This window comes from Cyphomyrmex costatus, unplaced genomic scaffold, assembly GCF_001594065.2.
Source record: "Cyphomyrmex costatus isolate MS0001 unplaced genomic scaffold, Ccosl1.0 scaffold122, whole genome shotgun sequence".
Taxonomy (NCBI): Eukaryota; Metazoa; Arthropoda; class Insecta; order Hymenoptera; family Formicidae; genus Cyphomyrmex; species Cyphomyrmex costatus.
Window position 1 is genome coordinate 70,630 of NW_017275196.1, and position 20,065 is coordinate 90,694.

The window sequence follows — 20,065 nt, forward strand, 5'->3', positions numbered from 1 at the left end:
GTGATTTTCATTCATCCATTTTGTGATGAAACAATTGCGATAATATACAACTTAGCAAACGAATGTAACTGCTATATAATATAGATGTAAAACATGTATATTTACGTATATATTATATACTAGTTATATTTGTGTTTGCTAGGAATTTATTTACTCCGCCATATACGCCTCAATATTTCAGAATGAAAAGAAGTATACATATATATATATAAATATAAAATACCGCTTGAAGATATGGAACTTGTCGAAGTGAAAATGTTGTACTTGTAGTTTGTTAAGTACATACTGAGAAAATAAATGATAATAACGTAACGTCAATCGCATACTCTTGTACAGTTTCACAAATTTTCTCTCATGTTTCGTTATAATTTACGTTGCAATTTACGAGCTGGTGACACGAGTGTGTTTTAATCTCGCGCAAAGTTTACAGAAGAAAGAGTTTGCTTGTAAGTATACATCATCTTCGGAAAATACAGAGATCATTTGTCGCGATGACAACGTAAGTGGATGACGCTTTCGCGAATCAGCGACATAAATATATCCCATTGCTCTTAAACATTTGGAAATTTCACGCAAGGTCTCTCCTTGCCTTTTACGTGTCGTACGAAAGAGTCACACGCGTGCGCGACGAAAATGTGGCTGCAACTGCGTTAAACATTTTTATCATTGATGCTTAAACGAGGAGCAACAAAACGCGTTGTCTCATGAACGAATAGATTTTACTTTCTTTGAAGATAACTGCCCACGATCTCTACAAAAATATTTCGCTCTCTTCGTCACAACAGCCTCAATGGCGCGTCTTGTTGGCGTCGTCCTAAGTTGAATCGAACGATCTTCTATCATGGTCCTATTTTTTTTTTTTTTTTGCGTCGAGCAAACGGAGTAAATCTTTTCTGCTCATGCCGCAGCTACATCGAATTTGGCTGGAAATTGAAATTCGCTATGTACAATCTTGTTTTCCAGTTACGCTCTTCGTCTCCTAAGACAGACAAGACTTACTATGTTAAAGAAAATGACAGCTAACTACCCATCTAAGCTCGTGTACGCTTGTACACTGGACACAATAATTATTCTCTATGCACCAGGTTCGTTAGTAACGGTTTAAGTTAATACGTCGAAGTCTGGATGAGTTTGCGAAGAAATAATTATCTAATAATCGCATCGGACAATCATGTACTGCGATCAAAAATTGCATTGACAGTTGCAATTCGATTTTCAGAAAATGTCTAGACATACCGTTTAGAAAATACGGGACGTTGTTAGATAATTTCGCTTCTGATAGCAGATAGACTGATAGATTATCAAGTTTTATGCCAATTCATGATTTCTGATCATATAGTGTCTATTATTTCTGAAATATTTGTAGTTTAAGGTAACATCAAACATCCGTGAATCCCTAATTCTATACATCTAGACTTCCACATAGGGAAACATTCGCCCATTCGAATCCATTTATTCTCCTTGGAAAAGTTCTCGGTTTTCAGATCCGCTGTTATTAACATATCTTAAAAACCGTACACGGTGCCTCTCTGTTAATCTGTAAGAAGTATTGTTACGATCGTCAGCAAGAGTATTGCATCGTGAGGCTATAAGTGGAGATCAAAACCCGAAGGGTTATCGGATTTCTTCAATACCGCGCGATTCACTCGTTGTTCTTCTTCAGGAACGAATGGAAGATGTGGCCGAAGACGTTGACGCGAATCGATTCAGTTTACTGTCAATGATAATCTCATCGCCGTTCCTAATGTTGTATCGATAGAGCTGCTTATTTGGATACAGCATTTCCTCCGGTCCATATTGCGCCTTCATTTCCTAAAATTATTAATTCGTTTAAATTTCTTTAACGTTGATACTACAATACGCGGTATCTAATTTTGTTGTAGATAAATTCTTAATAATTTGCATAAAATTTTATATAAGTATTGAAAATTCGCGTTTGTACCTTATATTGTAATATACTTCTTAAACTACATGCAGATCAGGATAAGGATCGTTTGGAAGATAATAGGATTCATATCGTAACTTCGGGTTTTTTAAAGGATCGATCGAGGTGCCAAATATTCTGCAAACAATATTTAAAGTCGTTTAGTTAATACAGAACAAAACAACTCACTTGATCAACGTAGAAAAGCCTCATTCTGTTGGCAGGAATTTTCACCATACTTTCCAACTTAGTTTTTAATTCGAAAACTGTTCTATATACATCAACCGATCGTACCTGAAAGCACGAATTGTTTGTGACCATCATTTTCATTAAATAAAATATATATATAGTTCAGAAAGTTTTTCTGTATATATTATATTACGAATAATTATAAAAGTAAATACTTGTACAGACTTGATTATTTTTCGAGTTGCGTGTTCGGGCAAAATTATGGAACTAGTGAAAGTTCACCGTTACGCGCGATACACCTGTCTAAAGTGATGAAATCTGATATGATATATGAAATTAAATACCTCAACGAGATCTCCGTAAGTGAACGTGACCTTGACCCTTTTCTCCGGTGTCAAATCTACGTTCACCAAGGGGTCCAACTTTCCGTGAATAGCCACGAGCTCGGAATACCTGAAAATCACATAAGAGGGTCAAGTTGGGCTCCTTCGGGCGGGAAGGGGACGAGTGCGGCCATGAAACAAGAATAGTCCAATACTTTTGGCGAAATTGGAATCGCCTGAATAAGGCTTTTTCGAGAGAAAATTGGAATTTATGTTAAAAGTGTATTAAAAGCAATTTATAGCGCCTCTCGAAAAAATATTTGAGATTGGTTTTACGCGAGTCTTAATTATCAAAGAAAAAAAAAAACGATTAAGATCGAACTTGGCGAGCATCGAGACTTACCTTTCGGGCCGATCAGCTTCCGGTTTGTCCATGTAATAACGAATGAAGGCTCTCTCGGCGTCCTCGCGCTCCTGAGACGATATCACGCCGCCACCGTTCAAAGTCTCGACGTTTGGCAGTCGGGCTATTAGTAGCTGCCGCCTCTCGTGTTCTGTATATTCTCGTGGACTCTGGGAAATGTTAAACGAATATAAAGCAGTGGCCGATATTTAGTATAGATGGATAGCCAAGCAAATATGATGAGGATCAAGTTAAATAACATAGTTGAATTAAGTTGTATAAAAGATATATTTAGTATAGAAAAAGTTAAGTTGTATAAAAAAATATATATCAATTTAAATTAATTAAAATAAAAATTGTAGATTTTACATTTTGAAAATAAATTTTGAAAATATTTAATATTTTTAATTATATCCATATTTTTGAACATATTTAATATTTTTATAGGTGCGTTTCAATATCATGATAATATCGATTTTCTTTAATATAATAATATAAATGAATAACGTTGTAAAGATATCAATAAAAATATTTCAATTGAAAAATATAATAACGAGATTGCAATTATAAATCGTCACCAACTTAAAGAATAGGGAATATATTCCGCGGTAAATGGTTTTTCATTGAATCGAAGGCTACCATGTTACGCACTTTTAATTAGCACGATGACGTGTTGATTTATCTAACCATTTCTCAACCATCTCAAAATAAGGCTTCATAATCAGTATACAAATTCTAGTGCTGTTAGTACTGCTATTGCGTTATAACTATTTTCTATAAATTCTTATCTCCTAATTTTTTTTACTTTGTATTTAAAATAGAAACACACACATCACAAAAAAATTTAAGTATCTAATCTAACCATAAACCAGCGGTTTCTTTTTATTTCACGCATCGTCTATTAATATCAAATTCTCTTCACGACCATGTTTAGAAGTGCAATATAGGATGCTTGCAGAGTGTATTGATTCCAAGTTCCAAGAACTTGTTTTTGGAACTCACATTGCATTAATCCATCAGCCTGTTTGACCACGTGCCAAGATTCAATTGCTGCATATGTCCACACAAAACGACCTTTTACTAGAACGCGTTATTTCTCGTGTAACCGTTAACGTCTGTCGTAGTTTTGATGTGAGGAATTAACACGTGTCTCTAATTCGTCTAGTGTGTTCAGATTTCATTCTTTGATGCACTTTGAGAATGAAAATAGCCATTGTTTTCAGAACTACATAGTATCATATTTCGTGTATTTTGATCTTTCATGAGATAAATTTATCTTACGTCGTAGTAACGAATATTATTCCTAACAAGAACTAATATCTACAATTATTTCATAACTGTTTTTGTTGATTTCTATTTTGTCTTCCTAAAATTTCTCTTTTGCTTTGTATTTAAAAAAAGCAATACAAAGGTTTAAGTTATACCTACTCTAATTGTAAGTAATATTTTTATTTAATATTTACGTATATAAATTTGTAATGCAGTAAAGTAATTTTAGTAGTAATTTTAATATATTATACATTTTAAAAATGTAAAAATATTGTTTATGATATATTAAACACGACATTGTTTCACTTATTAGTTTTCTTTAATTGAGTCACATGCAAAAGACTCAAAATACATTTACGAAAATGTTTCTTAACGTAATGCAAAACTTCTTAATTTTTAATCATCGAAGAAGTCGAAGACCACTTACTTCGAAAAGCGGGCAGCCTTGAATCCTGAGCGATTTTAACGCAGGAAACCTGGCCAGCCTTTCGACTTCGTCCCAAGTGGATAGCAGAGTACCGTTTACATTCAGGAACCTCAGCATTCTAAAGGGATCGTGAGACGACTCGATAGTCATTCCATTGGATTCTGACTTCGACTCGGATCTGTCATAGTTCACCTTGCTCTCAAATATTCTATTTCCCTTATCGTCTGTCGACAAAGTGTGTTCATCTGTATCTAAGTGATTCATGTTTTCGCTATCCTGACCAAGGCCTTCTTCCTTTGCTCGACGGCCATCCTCACTCGGCAAATTTTGATTTTCCTCCAAACCGAGTGATCTGATTGGACACTCGGCGAGGACAAGGCTTTTCAGGTTCGGAAATAGGTACCTGGAGAAATATACGACACCAATGTCAAATCTTTCAGAATAATAACTTATACGACTATTACGACTCAGGAATTTTATTTTGTAATTAAAGAATCTAATTCAATTTTTCAATCAGTAGCATTAAAATCACGTGAGACTTACCCTAATTTCGAGATCTCGTTCCAAACTTCCACTGGATTACCGGTAAAGTGTAATTTTTTCAGCGCCGGATTCACGTTTTCCTGCTTTTGATGATCCAAGTCCACCGTTTTATATTCGTTCAAAGACAAATGGAGTTCTTCCAGATTGTGCAGAAGCCGTACCAGTCCCTGCACCGTCGACCAGGACACTCTGGTGCCGTTCAGCACGAGGTTTCTCAGAAGATCATAATTACCATGTTTGATCTCCAGCACCTCTGCGAGGCAGTTGAAGCTCAAGTTTACGAACTTGATTTTGGGCATGTGCTGCAGGATGCCGAATACTTCCGTCCATTGCGACAGCTTATTCTGCGCCAAGTCAAGCTCCTCGACGTTTTTGCATTTGTTGCGTAGTTTCTCGGCGTCATTACCTGCCGATTCAATGTCGCAGTCCTGGAGTACCAGTAACGCCGGCACCGTATGTCGTGGAGATTTCTTAGGGATGAAGATGCTCACCGACAGGGCGGCTTTGGGCGAACCAGACTCCGCCTCATCGTCTGTCAATGAGCAATCTGTCGTTGAACTGCCGTATTTTAGCTCCAGCGCTTCCAACAACGACGGCATTTTTACAGCATTCTAAAACACCATAACAAACTTATTTATCTGCCTGAAAATTTATGTAATATACATAATATTATTGAAATGCCTGCAACTTCAAGATTTGATTTCTCTATCAATATGTGTCTTCACATTTACAGTTCGTACTTCTTTAAAACTTTTGCACTCTTGACGTTCAAGTATTATTTTCATAAATATCAAATAATCTATTATACTGAGTAATTTTATGGAATTGCTATAGCATGTTTTATTAAGTAGAAACGGTACTACTTTTTTCCATTTAGCTTTGATTTTTCTTCAATAAAATAATGGCTGAAATGACAAATACACTTTTATATATTAAATGCAGTAATTACGAGAGAGCAAATATTTGTCGCATCTAATAAATCGCGGATACGTTATTTTCTGATAACTTTTGAGAAGGATCGAAGCGGTCCATTTTAAAGACGAAAGATGAGATTACACAGAGATTTCGATTTTATAAAATAAATCTTGTTTCTTAGGGTGACCATGAAAATACAAATATGTGCAAGCAAATGTGCACGCTGTCGGCCAAATAACACAAAGCATCGCCGCTATAACCGCGAGAATATAAAAGGAAGGAAAAGGGATAAGGAAAAACCTCTGGAGCCGGTCATCCTCGAGACATGTAGAATCTGGTCTCGCCATATCCGCTAAGGTCACGCCATTGTCTTTTTGCGCAGCGGCCAAGAACCAGTACCGGTTCTCTAGCAGTCGACAAAACGATTCTTCGTGGTCGCGTCTCGACACTCGCCCACGCATACTAGTATCTAGAGAGACAGCTTGAGATAATCCTGAACCTGTCCTATCGGCAAATCTATTCTAAGAAAAATCATCCGTGACGAAAAATTAACGATTGTTGTTGCAGCTGCATGAATGTACAAAGAAAAAAAATATATTTCGATACTCTAAAAGTTGAGTTCGACTCGAATAAAAGGATCTCATCAAGTAGATAGTTAAAATCCTCTTCAGGATCCTGAATCTGTCTTGGGACCCTCTTTTAGAAATCGGAACGTAATTAGAAACGAATTAATTTTTTTTTCAAAAAGGTACTCTGGTGTTTAACAATTCTGAAACTAATTCTGTCATCATCATATTAAATAATCTTCTCGTGAATATCGTAAAGCTCTCTTTAGTGTCACTTTGAATGTTGTGATACTATCTTATCTGGAGCGTGTTTAACGAATATCGCGTCATAGAAAAGCTTTTCAATGACTTTCCATACATATCGCGATTTCTCGAGCGCGGCGATGATACGTGTTGCGACAACGACGTAATTTGGACGAGCTTTCCGATCTATTACGGTTATTAATGCGTAGTCGGATTGCCTCGTCTTCACAATCGGTCTTTCTATGCGTGCTATATACGGCGACTCGGTCATTCGATGCGTCCTTACTATGCATGGGCGACCGCCATTCAACCACGTGTCGCAAAACGCCGCGAATACCAGATTTTAATGCGCCCGATCAAAGGTATTCCCGTTATTATCAGGAGATCGAGAAGAGACTTTTGCATTTCTATTCGTGAAAGTATAACAAGCGAGTAGAGTGTCTGACATGATTTAAAGATATCCAAACCCGTGTTGAATTGTCTGCCGACAAAAGCGAGATGTTTTCTATTATACATACATCACGTCGTTCACGTGTGCGGTATCTCTGCCACAAAGTCCTGGAATTGATAAAATATAATCGTGACCGTATAATAGATTAGCGACTCGTGAGAGTTTATAAGATCACGAGCGCGCTCGCAAAATGGAAAACTATTACGTTATAGTTTGGCGAGAGTCATGTAACACGTAAGGCGTCATTTTCGTTTTTTGTTAGACGCATACACGCCAAATTGCGATTGCGTTTACATAAGAAAAACATTACGATACATCACGATATGTTTCGAAACGTTCTACTAATTTACGTTATGTTTTGTATCGGCGAGCTGTTGTGGAAAGCAATTCTCGCATAATTAATTCAAATTCTATACGACCTACATAAATATTCATCGTTGTAAATGGACGGTGTAACATGCACAAGTTTATATTCTTTCGCTTCTATAATATTTTTCCGAAAGATTTTATTTTCAGTTGAATTCGGGCCACTCATAATTGGTCCAAGGAAAAGAAAACGTTTGTATGAAAATAAAATCGTATATATTTAAAAAAAAAAAAAAAAAAGGAGAAGCAATACAAGAAGTTTTCATTGAAATAATATGGAATCTATTATTATTAATGTATAGTTTCAAGGAAGTCTCCACATTATTATATACCAAGGAAGTCATCTATATAATAGATATTACGAACGAAACGTCATCGCGAAAGCTATAGTGTTCGTTCATCATTTCGCCGGAAATTTGGACACGCTTCTTTACGCGCGGCCTAACGATGTGCAAGGAGTGGTACAAAACCGCGGTAGACGTACGTCAGATCGCGAGGAGTTTAATTCGGGATGTGCTAGTTTCGATTCGCGAGCGATTCTCTTGAATGCGCAAACAGAGGCGTTCGTTGATCGACGTCAAGTAGACGGATCGAATAAGACGTGACTGGCCTAGAAGTAGCAAATTGGTCTAACCGTGTCTAACTCGTGGTTACTCTCCGCTTCCCCTAAGCGTATATATCGGTTCAACGGCCATGCGAAATTAACTTTCTCCGCTCTGTGGCTTCGCGCGCATAAGAAAGAAACAAAGAGAGAGAGAGAGAGAGAGAGAGAGAGAGGGTCTCTAGCAAGACCCCGTGCATTGCACCGCGTTACGGGCGCATTGGAGTCGTGACGGAGGCGCGTTGCTCTATCAACGGGATACCGGGAGTCGCGAAAGTCCGCAACGGTCAGTGGACACGTCTCTCTGAGACTCGCCTTGTTCTGTCGTAAGACAAGAGTCCGCCGCGAGAAACGCGGATAACACCCTGACGCGTTATTCTTGCGGATAGTCTTGCGCACGCAATGAAAAGATAAGTATTATATGTACGCAATCGGAATCAATTTGTCCCGTCGAGATTGCGAGTATCGCACTCGAAACACGACTCGCGTGAAAATGTATTTCGATGGAGTGCTTTACGAGCGCTTTAAGTCTAAGGGGTAGAATCCGCGGATGTTTTTTTTTTTTTTTATTTCCACACGTGCGGGATTTTATAATTTATACGTGATAACGATTGCGTATTTCCTCAGCGTGTTGCTTAACGCGGGCGCTTTAGAATCGTCCGTGAAATCACGCTACTTACAAATCGAGCATACGTCTGACCGGCAATAAAATGAAAAAGTAAGAGTGAAACGCCACATGCGTGGATCTAAACACGGGTTTTTTACGATTTACGGAAGTCGTAAGTGGAATACAATTGTACGAGCCAAGATTCACTCTCTACGTTTGTGTAATTTCACGCTGGTTGCAGATGTATTTCGATTCATAAGATAGGGGTGTTTTAATATGACCGCCGAAAGCGAAGTCCGAGAAATCGACAAATCCAGAGCGGAAATTGTCTGGGACGAAGGTTTGCAAACCATGAGAATCTCAAAACGTAGACGTATAATACGTCAAACATTACAAACATAAAACAACCAAATGTTAGCGTATTATCTCTATATAATTCTCGCGAATAAAAACAATATTAAAATTGTAAAATATAAGGATTTAATGTAGGTATATTGTTTACTTTGTGAGTATAATATATACGAATGATACGATTGTTGTCTTTGAAAGTAAGCGATTGAACCACAGAAATGGATTAAAGTTCAAAATGATAAAATGTTATTTAACTCAAGTGAATGAGTTGCTCCTTTAATATCCAACAGCGTGAAATTAAATATAAGGCTCAAATATACGAGTGGACATATAAAAATAGGTATTTTCGTATTTAGGTGCTTTTCTAAGTTAGTTACATTCTAGTGGACAAATTAAATGAGCCAAGCGAAATGAAAATTGTGCCAAGATAATAGTAAATAGAACATTGATTAGGCACGTAGTTACAACGCATATGCAGTTTGCCAGCGGTAGGCTGGCAATCAGCTGAGTCGCAAGGCTTGAACGGTATCAAGCGAACCTACTACAGCTGTCCCGTTTTCCCGCACGATGGCCATGCGTAACGTAACGCTAAATATATACGACTAGTGGTGACGATTACGAAATGTCAGCAAGAATCGTGGGCACAGTGGGTCAGTCGGGTTGCGTTTGCATGGTACGTAAGCGTCGGAAAAGACACAGCTGACCTTCTCAGCGATTCTCTGTAAACCTCGAGACAGATAAACGTTCTCAGACTTTGCACGTCGGAGGTAATTCGAAAGAAAAAAGATTTAGTTGGGTGAAACGAGTTCCGGTAATCATCTGTTTCACAATATCGTGGCGTGAAATTTTCACGAAACAAATGAAAGCGTATAGGACTAAGTTTAAGCTAGATTTATTTTTCGATTTTTTTCGCGCTTCCGTACTCCAGAGATTCAAGGTCGCCGTAAAAGCGCCATAAATTCGAGTGCGCGGGATTGACGATGCGATAAACTTTGAAAATTTAAAAATGGAATCAAGGTTGAATACAAGAGGTTTGATGAACGTAATATATAATATATATTTTTGCATCTGGATTTTTTATCTGATTCGTATATGTTAAACATGTCACGTGTGTAGGAATTTTTCGCTACACAAAAAGAATTATTTTACTGACGATATCTACTAATTTAGTTAGACCTGAAAATAATTTTGTTGGATCATCAAAATAATTACGTAGAATACTCAAGTACATAATGAGTATGTTGCAAAAAATTTTTACATTCTGGCAATCAACTTGAACGATATATCTTCAATTAGTTTTTGATGGTTTAATAAAATTATTTTCAGATCTATACTTAACTAAATTTTTAGATCTTAGCAAAACCGTTCTTTGTGTGTATAAGAATCTGATTGTTCGTACCTAAGCTGCGCTGTATCTAACAGAAAATACAAAATGCAAACGATGCAGTAAAACAACTCAATCAGCCATTTGCAAGACATTCATACATATTCGCAGAGATAAGTTCGTAAAACAAAGGAAAAAGAAATGAGGAAAAGGAGAGAGAGAGAGAGAGAGAGAGGAACGATGATGCTCGCCATCGTTAAACATCGCAGAGACAGTAATAAACATCACCTCCAATTCCCTCCATTCTTTTTACTTTGCCTTCCGAGAGGACGCTACATCACGGAAATGAAACAACGGATTAGGTAAGAGAGGGAGCTTTGCGCGGCGTGTCCTTTCACCGGTCGTCGCCAAATGAGTGCTAAAAGCGCGAAACTTGGTCGAAACGCGTCGAAGCGGAACGCCACTTTTCCGCCTCGTGTTTGAAAACCGGGGAAATACATTGACGAAAGTCCGTCTGCTCCTCTGCTGCGCAAATGCGAGAGCCGCGGAATATTACTCGCTTCCTCAAGGTTGCCGCGCGCTTTGCTCAGAGAACGTATATTGTGAATGCACGTATCGCTATATCTATATATACCTTCTGCCTGTACCCGCCTCTGTCTGCACCTTTGTTGCACAGGCCGTGCGGAACGGACTCTGAAGTCATTGTTGCTCGCCGCATTCGATTACAGGAAGGATGTAGTTTTTATACACATTTATACGGTTAATGTATCTAATTCTAACAATTGCGTCATGTAACTGTCGAAATTATGTTAAACGCACAATTAAAAAAGCGATACGGTAAAGTTTCGACGAACACGAACAAGTTTTACATATCTTTTCAGATAATATGCGTGTCTAAAAGACGTCGTGAAAAGACATGTCTTAAAGCCGTCTAAAAGACTTTTCAGAGTTGTCTGGGTTATTATATTGTTTGTATCTGTCTTTATGTTGCGCAGATGCGAAGATAATAGCATGTCTTTTCTGATTTGAATGAACGATGTTGCCAATTCAAATAAAATTAATAAATTTACTTGTGAACATACAAATTCTCTCAGGTAAAGTATTTTGTCTTGCATAGATTTTACGACACACAATAGACGCCATTGTCAACGATGCCAAGGTAATAATCGATATAAATGGTATCTTCGATCGTGCTTATCTCATCATAGAATCAACTTTGGAGGCATCCTGTGCAACTGAACGATTCGCTCTCTTCCTCTTGGTTCCTTTTTCGATTCCTAAAAACGCTTCGCATCGACGCACCGCAATTAAATCGACGTATGTATGAGAAAGCGGCGTCGACGAGATGTATACAGTGTCAGAGTGAGAAGAGCGCAGAGAGAAAAAGCACTTTTTTTTTTTCAATCAGATCTCTTGACAGACGCAAATTTCACATCTTTGCATGAGAAAGTTGAGTTTTAATTCTTGTTAAAGACTGTTAGTTTTTAAAGCACACACGAGATCAAGGCCTGTTTACGGTCCGACGTTTATAGAACAATCGTGCTCCACTAAAGTGCTGCGCAGTAGTTCTGGAACACCTGGTGTATACCGGATAGACCGTTCACTGGAACGCTATACATTGAGGCGGACTTCTCCCTTTTGAGCTCAATGCTAGAACTGCGCGTTTAACAGCTCACTGTTACATTATAGATTAAATATTAGCCTTTATGCGGACGATATATGTACGCGACAATTGCAAAGACAATCAAACGCATATATGTCAGACACGTTACAATTGCAAATATAATACGTTATAAACGAAATTTTATCAAACGAACCCGCGAAAAAAAAATTTATATATTCTAAATAAAAGTCTTATAAGTTCTTTATAAAGATTCATCAAAATTCATATAAAGAATTTATAAAGTCTTTATATAACCTTATAAATAAATATATATTTTTAATATAGTTTATATTATAAACTTATTTAAGTTTAATAAGTCCTTATTAAATCTTATTAATGTCCAATTTATATATATTTAATTAAATCTTAATAAGTTTTAAATAAGTTGAATTAATATGTTTTAATATGGTCTTAACAAGTTTTAATAAGTTTTAATAAGGTCTTAATAAGTTGAATTAATAACTTAATATGGATCATTATATGGTCCAAATTAAATCTATATAAGGTTTTAATAAAACACTCTGATATCTCTGCATTATCGAGATAACAAAGTAATTTTATAAGCATTTCAGTACAAATAATCACGTTTCATTGGTGCCACTGATTGTGAGATATTTAGCAACAAATAACTGCGATCTCCGTGATTGCGTATTAATTCTCCGATAATTTGACTCCGATGACTCACAATCAACACTCTTATCTCCCTTGTTTTCACTTTACATCTACGTTGTTTGTTAGATTTCAATTTCATTGCACCCGATGTACGCGCGGCATTAGAAACAAATACTTTCTGCAGAATGCTCAAGGCGGAATCCACTTTCTTTACTGCGAGGAGCAACACAGGAAGTTTCGAATATTCATCCGACAGAAAATCTTACGGAGTCACGCTATCGTAAGCGGAAAATCAGTATCAGCGCACAGGATTTCTTCAGCGCGCACTAATGAAAATATATTCTGGTTGTATATGTTGTTCTTAATCCGTGATCTGTTCGAACATTTAGCTCGTTTACTGGTAAAATAAATCTGATTCGAATATTGGATAAGAGCAATACTGCAAAAAATTTTGATCTTTGCAACATTGTTTATCATACTTGAGTTTCCTACATAATTACTTTGACGATTCAATGAAATTATTTTCAAATCTATATTTATACAGCTTAATTTTTAGATACTTCAGGAAAATCGTTCCTTCCATGAACATAATATCAAGTTCGGCCTTCTAAACTTTATAATTTTGATAATAGACTACGATGCGCAGATACACGCACACGCATGCAGCAGTGAAGAAAGTCGTATAAGATACGTTTCTTGTGAAGATTGTAAAGCGCCATGGTTGAAAAAAATTATGGTGTATCTATATGTAATAATCGACGACGCGATGACACGATATAATTACGTTTTTATCATGGCAATCCGATGTGCCGGATGTCTTCGTAAGTTTTATCCTATCGTCCCAAACGTTCTTATTATGCATTCGTGTTAGTATTTCTCTCACGTTTACATAATATCTTACCGACTAAAACTATGTATATGCAAAAAGCTGTTTAATGCACCGCGAAGACAGACAACTTGGTTGCACAAGGGCATTAAATCATCGGGAATGAAAGGACTGCTGTCAATGGAACGTGGAACTGATTAGATCTTAAACACGTTTTAAAGCGTGATTATGCGTTTCGAAACGATGCGCCGTTGTATAAATGTCAGAATAATTTTGCGCACTTCAGCGCGTCCCGTGATATCGTAAAATGCGTTCTCCAAAAATTTGTATAGATTTTACATTCTGTAACTTTCACCTTTTTGATTTTGTAATTTAACTGGAAATAAATATACGTTGCAAGTTGCAAGGCGAATTATTCTCATCTTGAAATAGAAAAAAGAAAATACAAAAATTCTGCTTTTCCTTGCTCTTATCTGTGACTCATCTTGATATTATTGATATCACAGTAAAGTTAGTCAGTGCTAATTTAATTCCTCTCTCGATTAAAATATATAGCGTTCATCAATCTTTAAATTGGAACTGAATTGTGCGAAATCAATAATTATGCGCAAATCCTTTCTCATCTTGACCTTGTAATATCTTTCGATCAAGGTTGTACAGGAACAATATATATATATATATATATATATTCTCTTTTCATAAAAATGCACAGAATTCATTAAATAATTAAACAGCCACAAGAGACACTAGTCTGACACGTTGGAATTCGATTACGCAATTGATCAAGTGTTTAGAAACGTCTTTGTCAGTAAATGGGTTCGCTGACAGTTGCGTAAAGCTGCTAAAATACAATGGCACCGAGACGAAGACCAACAAGCTCCTATCTATTTAAAACATTTCTTAAATTACAAACTACTAATGTAACTATTAAAGTTTGACTTGTATTTAAATTATGTATTTTTCAGCTGCATTCGTAGGCGTTTACTTTCTATTTCGTTTAAATATTATGCAATGTTTTACAGACGTTATGTTCTACGGTGAATGATCCTATTAGTAATTACATCACTTTAGAAATATAATTTTTATCATTTTATAACAAAAATTGAATCGTGTAACACGACATTCACGACAATTAGAGATCTCAATGCGAGCAAGGGAGCTTAGCCTTCTGGACAAAAGAGAAAGAGAGAGAAAAAAGAGAACGAAAGTAACGGAAAGATGGTTTCTCTCTCTCTCTCTCTCTCTCTCTCTCTCTCTCTTTCTCTCTCCGTTGCAATCATGAACGGAAACAGTGCAATCGATTTACAGTCTGCCGATAGCCAAGCCCATTGCAAAACAGGAGGATTGGGATATAAAACGTAGATATAAGAAACAGAAATCGACCATGCACAACGTGCGCTCGCGTGTTACAATGTTCTCTCTTTTCTCTTATTTATGTGTATCCTGTATATATGATATATCACGTTGCTCTTTAATATCTTTAATGCATCGCCGAGAGGATGACTACGAATAAGCGCAATTGTAAAAGTATTAAATAAAAAGCCAACATTCATTTTTCATAGTCAGGAAAAGGTCCCACGCTGTCTCATGCTTTATATTGCATAACAAATTTAAAGTTTCATCGTTAGATATATATATATATATATAAGAAAGACACGTCTATTTTTTTATAAAAATGATTTGGCTATCCTAAAAAAAGAAACGATTACAAAAATTTTGCGCGATTCCAAATTCGTGGAGGAATGATCACGTTGCTTTCTAAATTGCATTTTCACAAATCTATATATTTGCACATTTTACGATTAAAAAAACCGGATGACTCGCTTCTACGGGTATATATACATACAATAATTGTATAATAGGTTTCATAAAATTGTCATTGTTCTATTGTTAGCGTTCTGTTGTCATTGTTCCACTGTGTCAGCCGTCGTAAAAGAAGGCACGAGAAACGTTGATATTAACTGAATCATCCTGTAGAACAACGCGAGTTGTACGTCTCTCGCTTCTCGAGACGGTATCTTGCAATTAGATCTAATTGTTGATACCGCTCGACGGATGTGCAATCAGCAGGAGCCGATGGCTCTTTCTATATAAGAACCGCGGCTGCTGATCTACGTCGCCACTGTTCGGATGATGCGCGAGTGCAAGGAACGACTTTCATCGGGAGCATCTCCGCGCACGCAAAAAGAGTCTTTTCTTAGAAAGATCTTACGGATCTTATCCATGACACATGCGTCGAACGGTATATCGGCGATCGAATCCATACCGTTCTGTCTTTGGTGGGGCTTGTAGAAAAAAAAAAAAAGAAAAACACGTTTAAGCGCGCATCGTGCTGCGTTAATCGTTTGGCGACGTAGCGTCTAAATACGACGTGACGTATATGATGCAACGATATCGGTCGTGTTGCGTGCCAAGCACGAGCGTTACGCGGCGCGGTCGAGCGCACCGCACTTCCGTATGGCGTAGGGCGCGAGCGCGGAAACTCCCGTATATAGACGGAGATACGTAATCCCCGAAGGGCTGTCGCGAATCCTGCGCGTGTCGGAAATCATGTCAAGGACCAGGGCCGCGAGCGAGCGAACGGGCGGACGGACGGACGGAAGGGGCACGAGAGTGGGCTTCCGCTCTGGCCCTGGACGACGACGTCAACGTCGCTTATTTATTTTTACTCACTGTTTGCGCGCCGCCCTTCGGACCACTCGGGCCGCCGCTCCGCGTTCGCCGTGGTCGGTGCACCGCGATGCACCGCGTCGGAGTATACAAGTTGCTCCGGGTTATCTGCTTCGCATGCGGCCCTATACGGAGTCAGGCAAGCTGCGAGATAGCTCTTTCTGCAGGTCGCGTCACGTAACACCGTCGCGACTTTACAGCGTCACGCGGACTCGGACGAGTTAAACGTACGTCGTCGTTCTCTCGAACGGGGAACGAGTGGGTCGCGCGCGAACGCGCCGTTCGCTATCCAGCGTTGAACTGACTCCTTTGTTTAGTAAACAGAAACAGCTGAGCGACCGACAGTGGAGGTGGTGGCGGCAGCGATAGTGGCGGTGGCAGCGGCAGCGACGGCGGCGGCGGCAAAGGAGGTGGCGGAGGCGGCGGTGCATTCGTACTCGTTTGTACTGTACATTATCGACCGCATTGCGCGTGCGCGATGCCCGCGATCGTGATCACGTGGCCTCGCGCGGCTGGAGAACGGTCGCGGAGCACTTCCGCCGACGATGCGCGCCCGCGAACCGTCGTCTTCAGATTGGCATGGATTTTTTTTCTCTCTCCGAGAACCGAATTTTCAAAATTTTACAAACTTTCACATGCGTGTATACTTTTCTTTTATGCAAGATGCATTTTTGTCAAGAAACTACTACCGGGTGTAGCCAGCTTTTCAGCCACAAAACACAAATGTGAAAAAATTAATAAAACTGAGAACTTTAAATCTTAATAATTGACAAGAAATCTCGAATTAATGTTCTCGAAAATATTCGTCAATTTTCTTCTGCTAGTATTATAAAAAATACATATTTATGTGTTCTAGACACAAATGGAGTAATTTGCAAGCATTTGTTAATGTGCGTGACAATAGAAACGCACGGCCATTCGAAATTCAAATTTTAATGGACGAGTGTCAGAAAAAGATCTTTTTTATAGCTGAACTGTTATACATTTATTGCACTTAAAATGAAATATATAGGTTTGTTTGATATTTGGCTAGAACGAATAAAATTCTAGTTCTGTTGAGTGTAGCAATAAAACAAATCTTTTGAATATACGTGCATATATATATGCACACGTATGTATAATAATTTATATGTTTAAAAAATGGCAAGAAAAAATATTGTCGTGAAACGTGCAAATTTCGAATCTCGTGTGCATAAACGGAGCAAAAAGGAAAAAGTACTAAATTGGAAGAAAATATTCATACAAGAATCAAGTTACGTAACAAATTACATCGTAATGTTCTGTGCGAGCACGCTTTTATCTTGTACTTACGGAAGTGAGAAGATTAAAAGAATGTTCCTTGCGATTGCATCGTCGAACACGGACAGCTATGTTTATTCACTGTGCAATTGAAATGTGGAAGAGGCCAAGAGTAAAAAAAGGTTATACTTTGTACAAAAAATTTAGACGTTGTGTTCCCGAAGCAATATTCATATAACACATGTGATTGTCGTTGAAGGGAAAGTGGACAATTAGCGTTGGCATGGAGATTTTCTATTAAATATTTCTTCTGTTTTATCCTTAATCGCTAGATTATCGATGATGACAGAGAATATTGTCATCAGAATTCTTTTATTACATTTTTTAATCTTAATTTGTAACAATCACATTTTTTTCGTAGTGTCTATTAATCATTTTATTAAAAATTATAAACCACCAGTTAGGATTTGAGTAACTTGAAAATTCTGCATTATCATGCAAAGTGAAATTAAATAAACGTATAGTTAATGTAATTGTAATGAAAGACTGCATCGCATTTGTAAGAATGAGAAAATATAACTTCAGACACGGCTTAGTTTTCAACCTTTAAACAATGCTATATTATTTATCGATACATAGAATTTATCGCTGGTACCATTTGCTAACAGTGCTACATTTATTTCGCCTTTGCTTTCAAAAATGGTCTGTGCGCGTATTCTCTCTCTTTCTCTCTCTCTTTCTCTCTCTCTCTCTCTCTTTCTCTCTCTCTCTTTCTCTCCCATTTCCTCTCTCACACCTGTAAGTTATTATACAAGAATTACATGAATTTCTTTTGCTGTTTGTTTGGATCTCTTTGTATACGCATATTATTTTGTTATAATATCGATTAAATTACAATTAAAGTGATAGATATACTCATAAAATAATTATGTAGACACCTTATTATTATTGCACATCCATATACAATATGTGTATATATATATTTTTTTTTTATATGTAGAGATTAGAGGACTCTTCTCTATTTGTTCGTTATAGGGAATTATTGTTACACATATTATACACATTATTCCGGGTGCCATTTTTTCCTCTTTTTTTTTAAAGGTCTCGAACGATGAGAGAAACAGATCAAGAAACCGGAACGCGAAATCTTCCGGTCCGCACTCTCTACGTTATACAATCCACATATATGTCATTAATCTGCGTTAATTTACCGTCTTATTTAACGCTGCATGTGTGTACACGTACAATAATTACATATACTATACCGGCACTACTATAAATATCATATACAGCCGCCTTACGAAACTAATTAGCTTCTTTTCTTGAGCGTCAAAATTATATTTGCGGCAACGCACGAACGTCACTCAACTACAAGATTTATATAATATCATAATATGACGCATATCTTTTCATTTGATACCAAGGTATTTCAAAGGTTTAGTCAAAGTTTTCTTTCGACGCGTATTTTCTTGCATTCTTCTAAACATTTTTATGCTCAAATCTAATGTTAATCGATAATTACATAGTCAACTCGAGTCCAGATTCTCCAGAGGGAAAGTGTGGCCGTTTCATTTATTTTTATTTTTCCGCAGATCTTTCTTAATAGAAAGTCACATCTGTTTAATTGTCTCCTCTCTCCTCGCTCCAGCAATTTAAAGATTTCTATTCTAGTTTATAATCGTCTAAGTTACAATTTTATTTAAGGTATTCCTATTGTTATCTTATTAGGATATTGCATCTTTTTTTATTAAATCAAAAATGCACGTATGAAAAAACTATATTTTTGTGATGATATTTTTCTCTCATTGCGTTGTGGCTCTAGAAAGACTTCCGAGTTATAGGCTGCAGGTGCAGTCTGCAAACAATGGGTCAATTCTAACAAGTAGAATTATAAGGTTCGTAACTTGTTCTCGTAAAACTTCTAAACGTAGAACATATATGACTGGTATTGTAATTCTATATGCGCATGTATTGTACGATTCATAAACATTTACTTGTATTATAAATCATACGGCTAGCAAAAAAATATTGCATAAAGTTATAAGCATTTGTAAATTCTTAGAGTTGCTTACGGGAACATATTACGCGCTTTATGATTTTGTTTAGAATTAACACGTTACATTTTCAACAATATATATATACGCGAATTGTATTATTGTATCATGTGAATATTACTTTTAAAAAATACCCTAAGAATTAGACAATCGTTTGCAAAACAAATATTATACATTATTATACGAAGATTTTTACATTTGTAGTAATTAACAGTAGTATTTGTAAGAAATTACAGTATTTTGAATATTTTTTAGATTGTAACTTCCAATCGCATTGCTTTATAATTTTGCGTGATATATATACAGAGTGTCCCATTTTAAATGATGACCTCAAATTCAACGCAAAAGAGATGTAAATCCGATCAGACAACCTCCGCATGATACATTTTGGATAATGCTAATGTTGGCGGTACTGTACCTTCGAAGCCTTGTAATTCGAAAAGTACTTAATGAAAAATAATTTCATTATATAGTGTTTTGGAAAGTCAAGCTATAAGAA

At 37.0% G+C, this 20,065-nt stretch overlaps 1 protein-coding gene across 6 annotated transcripts; it reads right to left on the reverse strand.

Annotated features, from left to right (window-relative positions):
- Window positions 1-839: 839 nt before the first annotated feature.
- mlt (tubulin folding cofactor E like protein mlt) lies at window positions 840-16,304 on the reverse strand. Of its 6 annotated transcripts, none has more exons than XR_001940891.1 (8): window positions 5,819-5,838; window positions 5,079-5,689; window positions 4,536-4,938; window positions 2,840-3,009; window positions 2,458-2,566; window positions 2,114-2,218; window positions 1,237-1,812; window positions 840-1,121 (listed from the first exon to the last, which is right to left on the reverse strand). XR_001940891.1 is itself a non-coding variant. In XM_018547661.1 (8 exons), exons 2-7 carry the CDS (start codon window positions 5,675-5,677, stop codon window positions 1,660-1,662), a joined length of 1,539 nt encoding a protein of 512 aa, XP_018403163.1. In that variant the 5' UTR covers window positions 5,678-5,689; window positions 5,819-5,838; the 3' UTR covers window positions 1,524-1,537; window positions 1,635-1,659. The 6 variants fall into 6 exon arrangements, 4 of the variants coding, with proteins under 4 accessions (XP_018403148.1, XP_018403141.1, XP_018403163.1 ...); XR_001940892.1 differs by having other exon boundaries at window positions 840-923; window positions 1,000-1,812; XM_018547661.1 differs by lacking the exon at window positions 840-1,121 and having other exon boundaries at window positions 1,524-1,537; window positions 1,635-1,812.
- Window positions 16,305-20,065: the final 3,761 nt, after the last annotated feature.

What these genes read in the sequence shown, in the direction of transcription:
- mlt (XM_018547646.1), bottom strand. Translation starts at nt 5,677, where the DNA reads ATGCCGTCGTTGTTGGAAGCGCTGGAGCTAAAATACGGCAGTTCAACG. An exon ending in AAGGCTGCCCGCTTTTCGAA is followed by an intron (nt 3,010 to 4,535) that starts GTAAGTGGTCTT and finishes AACATTTCCCAG; the next exon opens with AGTCCACGAGAATATACAGA. An exon ending in GAAGCTGATCGGCCCGAAAG is followed by an intron (nt 2,567 to 2,839) that starts GTAAGTCTCGAT and finishes TGTGATTTTCAG; the next exon opens with GTATTCCGAGCTCGTGGCTA.